Genomic DNA, 9,393 nt, shown 5'->3' with positions numbered 1-9,393 from the left:
TCAATTAATGCTTTCATAAAAAAAATAAAACTTCCTTGAAATGTTGTTGCCTGAAATGTCTTAGGATAGTCTTAGTTACTTATATTGCAAATTTACAAACTTGGTTATCTGAGTTAAAAGAATAACGGCACTGAAGTACAGCCATACTGTGAATATTCATTATTGCTCCACGCAAACAGAACATGTGATGTCCTCTTAACTGGGATGTTTGATTCATGTACAGTACTACAAAGAAATCTCTACCGGATTGGTTTGATCTTATACCAAACATCCTGAGTGTCTGTAACACAGCAAAGAGCTTCAGGCTGCATGATTCGATTATGTCACAGCATCGGCATCTTCTTTGGCTTTGGGACACAGCTGTTCATATTCTCAAGTGTTCTTTTTTTTTAACCGCTCTAGGCCATAGCTGACGTCGCCTCAACCATTTTGTCTTAAATTATCTTCAAAGAAAAGTGACATTTTAGGAATTTTGCTTATTCACCGTCTTGCTGAGAGTTAGACTAAAAGGTTGATGCCACTTAAAACCGTTTTGGTGCCTGTTTCACAAATGTGATTTGTTAGCACAGCTTTCATGCAGATCTTTTATGCAAATGTCTCTCGCGCAGAAATTGCAGATAAATAAATCAAGTACTGCAGGACTCTGGCATGCTAATGGCTGGTCAGAAGTATGGTGTTAGGTTTGATTAGCACACATCCAAAATAATTGGATAGGAATTGACCTCTAAATGGGCTCCTGTATGGTAAATATGACGCTAACCCCAGCAGTCGGTTAGTTTATCTTAGCACAAAGACAGGAAATGGGGAAACAGCTATCTTAACTACGTACAAGATGTAGGGTGTTAATTTGTGAGCTTAAGAGATGCTACTAGGTGGTTTTTGGTACTTGGACAAAGCCAAGCTAGCTGTTAACCGCTGTTTCCAGTTTTTTGTGCTGGAAGCTAAGCCACAGCTTTCACCAGCAGCTGGCTGTAGCCTAAAATTTACCGTACAGGCATAAAACTAGTATGGATCTAGTCATTTAACCTTGGGCAAGAAAGCAAATAAGCGTATATCCCAAAAACTATTCTTCCGTTCTATCTGATCTTTTTTACCTTTTAAATAAAGTTAAAGGATGTTAACATTTTAAAGGAGTGTTTTTAGATTTGTGTTGCTAGAAAAGAAACAGACATTGAATAAATGACAGATTATGAACAAGACATTGCTGTGTTATTTTTTATTTGTGAAAGTGGGAAAGTACTCTGTTTTCTATAAGCTTTAATAGGTTAAGTCAAGGTTTACAATTGTTTACTGTACACGATACTTGGCTCACAGGCCTGTATACTTTACACAAGTATTTTTTATTTATTTATTTTTTATTGAAGTATATTACATCTATCACTTAACAGTGTTACAGATCCACATGGTATCATCACCCTTCATGAACCTTTGAATAAAAAATTGTTTAATTGTGGACTTAACTAAACAGGTCATTTTAACTATTTCACGTTCTATGCACTGATGAGGAGTTACTGGTGCATATCTCTCCAATAGATGATTTCAATAGACTCAAGAGAAAAGGTACCTAAACTAAAATTCAACTCATCTGAAATCTGCACAAGGATTTTCTGACTGAAGAGCTGTCTTCTGGACTTGGCCCAAAGTCTTGTCAAAGCTACAACTTCATTTGAACACAACAAATACATTTTTTACTTTTTTGCATTCGCCAATTTTTGGGGATAGTGACGGGTTTAGTTTTCATCCTCAGTCCTCAGTTTGAATTCAGAGAGGATTTGTGGAATGTGTAAGGGCTACAACATCACCCTGTAAAAAAGAAAAGAAACAAAAGTGACTCTGCTTATTAGCTGTGTATTAGTACCATTACAATACTGTGCAAACTTGTTCTCACCTTCATTGGGTTTCTCAGCATGACTTTTAAAAGAGACCACAATCTTTCAGGTTTTCTTTGATTATGATGTCGGTTACAGCGTCAAACACAAACTTCACGTTCTCTGTGTCTGTGGCACAGGTCATGTGAGAGTAGATTTCTTTGATGTCTCGGCGCAGGTTCAGGTCTAAGAACTGCAATTTGATGTAGTTACCAGCATCCTCATAAGTATTGGGACCTTAATGAAAATAAGATAAACAGGCACATTTAATGAGTTGGTCCCTTTTTAAAGTCTTTCAATAGGCTGCAATTTGTGTTTTGATAAACCTCACCATCGTATTCAGGGAAGCACATGCTGAGATGAGCTTTCTTGATCTTCTCAGTGAACACATCTTTCTTGTTGAGGAAGAGTACAATGGAGGTGGTGGCAAAGTAGCGGTGGTTGCAGATACTGTTGAACAAGTGCAGACTTTCATGCATTCGATTCTGAAAGAAAAGATATGTGTTTTTACCAAATCCCAATAAAGAGCCTTTCAAATGAACCAGCCGATTGTCCACAAAAAAGAAAATACACACAAAGTATAAAACATGAAGTGTGAACTATTACTGCCATCATACCACTTCATCATCCTCCACCAGCACCATGTCGTAGGCGCTCAGAGCAGCAATGAAGATGATACAAGTGACACCTTCAAAACAATGAATCCACTTCTTCCTCTCTGACCTCTGGCCACCCACATCAAACATTCTGCATGGAAACAGAAGCATGTTATCTGTATGATTGCAATCCAGCAAAGTGGAAAGCACTGATGAGGAGTTACTGGTGCCATCCTCTTCAGAAATACTGCACTGACTAACCTGAAATTGAGATCTTTCAAACCAAATGTAGTCTCGATGATGCCAGTTGTTTTCACTCTTGATCGCAGCACATCCTGCTCAGTGGGCACATAGCCTGGTTGGATCAGCCGCTCCAAGTCATTCAGGTAGCTGAGGGGAAATCAAATTCCTTCAACAACAAACACTAACATGTTCATTTTATAATTCAGCTTGGCTGATTTCTTACTATCCAGCTGAGTCATTGAGTTGGTACTCTGAGGCCCTTTCAAAGCACGCCTGAATGCCAGAGTCCTTCCATAGGCGCAAAATGATGTCTGACATCTCTTTAGGCATGGTTCCTTCCTCAATGGTGTCTGCAAGATGCATGAGTTTTCTGGCATCGTCCTGCAGGGTGGATGGAAGAGGACAGGGACACATACAATTGATGTTTAATAGTCTGCTAGAAATCCTAAAATCAACTCACCCGAATCCCAATAAAGTGTATCTCAGCTGTTACCTGCTGATCAGCATGGCCATAGTTCATATTTAATGTGGTCATGGCCTTCACTATGGCCATGATGGACTGCAGGGTGTTGCTGTAGATGATGACAATGAACTCCATGGATTCTTCAAGTGAGTAGCCATCTTGGTGAATAATTCTGATGAGAAAATACAGCATTAGTGTGTGACTTACAGTCAGTTAGAGAAAAAATTAGAGATCTCTTTGGCGCAGGAGTCAAATATCTTACTTCATCTGTTTGACGATGGTGCTTTTGCCAGATTCTCCAGCGCCTATATAAAGGTAAAAAAAACGTATTAAACGTAATTTTTCACATCAAATAATAAAACTATGCTTTTATTCCAAACTTGATCAAAACATTTATGAGGATTTGGAAGAAATTTGACTTCTTCTTAACCATAGTTTTCTGCTTTTATTTATGTTTTGGATTATATTAATGTGAGAGGAGAATGACATTAACTGCAGGTTCATCAGCCAGAGGATCCCAGCAAGTCATAATACTTCTTACTTCAGGTCTTATCTTATTCGATGCTTAGGTAAGGCAAAGTTCTTCCTGCTGCTGACCCACATTGTCACGAGGAGATGATTAAGCTGAGTGCAAAACTAAATCTGTAAGAAGCTGATAGATATTTAAAACAATACATGCCAGACTCAACCAATCTTGCAAATGATTTTGCTTTTAAATCCAACATTCTTATTCACAATATGGCCTGCAGGTTTTTTGATATATGGAACTTGTTGGTCCTTGAATTAAATTGCTAAAGTGACCATACTAAATTGCTCCTCACAATCCACAATTTACAAAATGCTGATATATTTGTGTTATTGCCTTTTGAATGCTGCAGCCACAAGCCCTGTTAGGGTTGGGTCAGGTGTATCTGTGTCCTTCAGGGTTAAGCCCTTTGTTTTGGAGGACCTGTTTTAGGATTAACAAGGGATTGGGTTGAGTGATTATTAAAGTGTCTAAGCAATTCACTGACACAGGTTATTAAGCCTTTCCTTTACGCAAACATGTTGTTTGTTTTCACACAGTTCAATTAGTCAATGTTAAGCAGTAAACATTTAAAGGCGATTCAGATCAATATTGTCTATCCATAACATAAAGTCAACAAGAAATGTCTGTGTGAATAACGTCAAGTCTTTGGAAGATTAAACCAAACTTTTTACACAAGACTAAGTAATACCCCAGCTCCAACTGTGTACCATAGACAGGTAACTGTTAACTCTTACTTTTGCAGGCTCAAGGGGTAAAAATATTTCCATCATGTAGCCTTATGGGGCCCTTAAATATGTGTTACCATGATGATAAAGTTTCCTGTTATAGCATCCAACTTGACTGTCTTTACCTAGCAGCAGCAGCTTGACAGTTCTTGCATCCCTTTCGGCATCCTCCTTCAGCTTCTTCTCCAGCCCTCTGGAGTGTTTCTCCTCGGCGCTCGCTCCAGCCCCCATTCTACTTTTCCCGGTTTTGGCCCCTCTGCTCAAAGCAAAGTGTCAGAAAAAAATGGGAGATGGTCCTAGCTGATTGCCTACTTTCTAACCAGTGCCGTCAACTATGCAGCTGATGCGTCACCTGCCTGCGGAAACAACTAGAGAAGGTTTGAGAATTTTCCTGTCTTAGGAGAGGATTTCGCATCCTCTGCCCATCTGACAGAGGAGGGCCAATGGAGCACAAGGACAGGAGTGTTTTAGGGCCGAGCCAAAGGTGTGAGGAGAGGCAGACATATATCAGTGTAGGAGTGATCTAACCTTTAGGGGGACTTTGCTGTGCTCAGCGGAAGATGAACATCGGCTCAAGTGCTTATCTCTCCATGACTTCTCTGGTTCTTTTAAAAGAGAAGTATGTAAAGATCAATAACTTGGTGTGTTGAGTGTGTCTATAGCTGGGTAACCAGATTTATCTCACATCAGGACCAAAATAAAAATGAAACCCGATGTCTTGAATGTATGCTGTTTTCAAGGAAGTCCAATAAAGGAATTAAAACAACTCTATTCCATACAGTACAACAACCAGCAAATATGGGTGACTGAAATAAATAACCAGATCTCCCCCCCACCTCATAGTCCAAACATAAAGAAAGGCCAACTGACATTTCTTGTAGGATACTGCAGACTGAAGGGTGAGCTCCGAAGTGCTTAAAGAGCTTTGCAGTTTCACCTGACAGATCTCATTGACCTCAATCTCAAGATGGTTAAGAATCCTAATCTACTCACTTTTAATCAGGTGTGCCAGGATGTACGTTATGCGTATGTACGAGCAATGTACAGAATTTCCCTAATTGGTTGTCTCTTTTTCTGTTGTAAAGCACTTGTGTGAATAAAGTTTACAATGATCACTTTAACTTTACAGAGCTCTTTTGTGGAGTCAACATTGCTCAAGCTCCAGATTCACTACTGCGAAGGACAACACTGCTACAATCAGCGGTGGTGGAACCTAACCAAGTACACTAACTCAAAGTACTTGTAACCTTTCTTGAATATATATGTCATATTTATGTCACTTTGTATTTAAATAAATATCGTCCATTTTATCCACTGCATTTATTTGACAGCTGTAGTTACCCCTGACTTTACAAATAGAAAACAGACGATAAGCTTAGAAAATGTGATAAAATAATTTAACAATGTATAAAATTATTAACACAAATACTCCACCTTAATCAACAACAATAGTTTATATTATTGCATAAAGTATAATCTAGTATGTGCAATAGTAGATCTCTCAAAGTGGACATTATTCTGCATTGTATACTTTTATCTTTGATAATTAAGTACATTTAGCTTGTAATACTTGCAAACTTTTATTTACAGTGGGTAACATTTTCAATGCAGACATTTTACTTGTGAGGGAGAATTTTACAGTGTGGTTTTGATATTTCTACTTAAGTAAAGGATTTGTATGCTTCCCCTTACGGAATGCGTATGCTACGGATCACATACATATTACACAACAGAGCCTGCAGACTATGTGCTCACCAATGGCAAACAGAACAAAGCCTCTGTTATTATAAAATATAGAGCTTTAATTTATTAGTCAGCAACATTGATGAGGAAGAAAAGATAGTAATTTTTGTACAGGTCATTACAACAACATCAACTGTGCATTATATCATACATTACTTTACCTCAAAGACCCAGAGCAAAATCTGCCAAACAGAGAAAAATTAAACAGATGCATGTTTGAAATATATGCACATTTTTGAGAATAGAGAAAAAAAGAAAGAAAAATAGAGACTAAGAGACATACACAGAGAGAGAGAGAGAGAGAGAGAGAGAGAGATTTAAAAAAAAAAATTCTGTACTTTCAGCATCTTTCTTTCTTGCACTGATAATATTTCCATATTCCCACAACGAGAAAGACATTCACTGACACCCACAGCAACATAGCATTTTAGACAAATAACATATACATTACACTGTACATGCCATGCACAATGAAAAGCCACCTCCTGAAGAGTTTGGTACATGTTCTCTTCAGGTATGGTGGTGATCAGCTTGGTAGTAGTTGTACTTGTGACATTGTGACATTTCTTTTCCCCACTGTATGGAAGTTTTATATTAAGTCTGTGGCAAACAGAGCAGCATGACACAGCATTGGACTAACAAAAAGTACAGCAGCTGTGGAAGCTGATACAAAAAGTACTCAATTCCAAAGCACTGCAATCAGCAACTTTATTATTGTGATCTAATAAAAGTCTGGATCTATTAAATGATAAATATTTACTTAGTGAAACCAATGTTTAGCATGAAACTGGCAGGAATGGATTCATTGAGAGCTAAAAACAAACCCCAGCCTTAAATCAATGAATATACTGCATATGCCACAGATACTTGTGAAGTGTTTACTGTTTTATCAAGATTACCAATTTGGTAACAGAAGGTGCTTATTTTGATATCACAAACTGTCACAAACTCACACATAGCTGCCTGCTGGAATTTCTTATCTCAAAAGAAAAAAGAGAAGACAATGTTATATTTTCAGCTTTTTTTGTCATTAAAAGACCCTTTCTCCCCAGCAAAAAACAGCTTATCAAAAAGATCACGTTTGTTAAGAATACAACATTGAGATGTGATATTCACATATAAACAAAAACAAACACTTGGCAGCTGCTGATTTTGGAAGAATTTGGGTGGGTGATGTAGCATCATTGCTTGAGGCCAGGCTGGACCACTAACATGAAAAGGAGAGACGTTTCACCTGCCAAAAGGGCCTTTCATTAAGATGCAACATGTTGTCACAGCCACAGTCTGTGGGCATTTCTTTCATCCTTGTGTGTCCCAAGAAATGCGATCATCATTCTGGCAACAGCTTGTATCTTTCAGTAAAAAACAAAAACAAAAAAACTGTTCCGGTGCTGAGTTCTGGGGAAGAAGTTAAGGAAAGTTCGAGAATTTCACTGAAGCAGCGACTCGACTTCCAGCTTGGACACTGAATACTGCCAGCAGTCACGGGATCCAACATGGTCGCCTGTGACAGTTAAATACATGTTCATCGATCGTCTTCCATGCGTGGATACTCCCAAAGTCCTGGGTTGTTGTTGCTGTTTCACAAAAACACCCAACATAGAGATGTTTTCAACATAATAATACATTTTAATAAACAATAACACTAACAATAATATAATAATAACAATATTTGCACAAATTTATCTATTCACAAAAAAAACATGTTTTCTAAATAGGTACAAAGAATCACTTTTTACAACCTACAATAAATATTGTGTATTTTTTCCAACAGTCACATAGAAACTGTTTGATGCTGTTGCTTTTGGTTGCAGTCTGTTATGATAATTAGATTTTTCTAACTGGAGTCATTCCCCTAAATGGAGGGTTTACAGTGTTGAGGAGGTGGTGTGAAAAGGTAGAACGGGGGAATATGATGAGGTGTATGTCTAGCTCCTCATGTCTCAGCTGGAGTTGTTTGCTCATCATGATGCCTACGGTTGCGAGGCTTCTTCTGTTCTTTCAGCTCCTTCAGGCTTTTGGCTTTGTTGTCACTGAGGATGCCGTCTCCAAGCTGCCAGTAATCCTGGCAGTACTGGTTGATCAGGCCCATCTCCGGCTGGCTAAGGATGGTCAGCAGGTCCTTATACTGACCAGCACTGGGAGTCCAGGCACTAGACTGGAGAGGAGGGAGGGCCGGGCTGCCTGTTTCCACCAACACGTTGTTGACCGTGCGACTGGAAAGGACTACAAGCTGCAGTTTGACAAGCGTGTGTTTGAAGTTTTTCTCGGTGGATGTGCACTGGTAGATGCCGCTGTCGGAGGACTGCAGTGAGCGGATCAGAAGACCTTGCTCTGTTTTTAGAATGCGGCCCTCTGAGCGAATCTGGAATGACGGACAATAAAGAGGACAATTAGGAAACATTTTTAAGATCTTACATGTGAAATTTAAGGACTTTATTAATTAATTCTTTTAAAACATAACTGTAACTGCTTTACAGTGAAAGTTTTGCTCACCTCTTTTTTCCTGTCACTGTTTTCCTTCTGCAGGTGCCACTTGAGAGACACATGCGGAGACCTGGCCTGACACTCCAAGAATGTAGTGCTGCCCTCTACACCATACTGAACCGTCTCCAGAGTGTTCTTGTTGGCTATAAAACAATACATATTTGATGCATATTCCTAAAAAATATGATGGTTAGCACTCAAGGAGGTAGGCAAGAAATACATTGGAATGACCAGCAAGAGTTAACATAATAGTTCAATATTATTCCTATTTCCATTTTAGTGGCATCTTTGGTTCCCAAATTGTCTGTATACTCTACAAAAGTTGTCCTGATACTCACTGTTAGAGTTATAACCTCTGCATTGGCGTATCGGGTTGCCATACTTTACATCCTGCCGACGGCTCCGTCTAGAGGGTTCAGATCAACAATCAAAAATAAAAAGCTTAACTTCAACATATTTTGAAAAAATTCCATGCCTGTGTATACAGTAAACTATATATATACTTAATCCTCACCTCTTCTGTGAGGATGAGTATCTGGAGCAGGATTTGCCGTCCCAGGCACAGTACGGGTCTCTGGCCAGACAGCAGTCAGCGCAGACCTCCCCGTACACATCACAGCGATGGAGAGCCAGGTGGGTCACCCCCAAAACTGATCCTACATACAGTTGTTGCTATTTGTAAAAAAAAAAAAGAAGATCAGAAAAGATCAGAAAAAATAATAACATAAAAAGATTTCTG

The 9,393-nt window shown here is 38.8% G+C and overlaps 2 protein-coding genes across 5 annotated transcripts in view; both read right to left on the bottom strand.

The window, feature by feature from the left end:
- Positions 1-1,692: 1,692 nt before the first annotated feature.
- Positions 1,693-4,859, bottom strand: gnat1 (guanine nucleotide binding protein (G protein), alpha transducing activity polypeptide 1). Its single transcript, XM_034868839.1, has 9 exons — positions 4,550-4,859; positions 3,433-3,475; positions 3,201-3,342; positions 2,931-3,088; positions 2,726-2,854; positions 2,486-2,615; positions 2,200-2,353; positions 1,889-2,105; positions 1,693-1,803 (listed from the first exon to the last, which is right to left on the bottom strand). The coding sequence occupies exons 1-8, from the start codon at positions 4,653-4,655 to the stop codon at positions 1,915-1,917; spliced, it is 1,053 nt and encodes a 350-aa protein (XP_034724730.1). The 5' UTR covers positions 4,656-4,859; the 3' UTR covers positions 1,693-1,803; positions 1,889-1,914.
- Positions 4,860-6,205: 1,346 nt separating this feature from the next.
- sema3fa (sema domain, immunoglobulin domain (Ig), short basic domain, secreted, (semaphorin) 3Fa) overlaps positions 6,206-9,393 on the bottom strand; it is a 50,306-nt gene continuing 47,118 nt past the window's right edge. For 2 of the 4 annotated variants that reach the window (XM_034868803.1, XM_034868801.1), the window contains 4 exons: positions 9,169-9,326; positions 8,993-9,075; positions 8,664-8,797; positions 6,206-8,532 (listed from right to left, as the gene is read on the bottom strand). In XM_034868803.1, coding sequence (XP_034724694.1) covers positions 8,104-8,532; positions 8,664-8,797; positions 8,993-9,075; positions 9,169-9,326 — 804 coding nt within the window. In that variant the 3' untranslated portion in view covers positions 6,206-8,103. The remainder of the gene's footprint in view (positions 8,533-8,663; positions 8,798-8,992; positions 9,076-9,168; positions 9,327-9,393) is intronic. The other 2 variants (XM_034868802.1, XM_034868804.1) reach the window with 1 other exon arrangement.

This window comes from Etheostoma cragini, chromosome 4 (assembly GCF_013103735.1).
Source record: "Etheostoma cragini isolate CJK2018 chromosome 4, CSU_Ecrag_1.0, whole genome shotgun sequence".
Lineage (NCBI taxonomy): Eukaryota > Metazoa > Chordata > Actinopteri > Perciformes > Percidae > Etheostoma > Etheostoma cragini.
The sequence above is the reverse complement of the archived record's forward strand: the minus strand, read 5'-3'. Positions and strand labels throughout refer to the sequence as shown.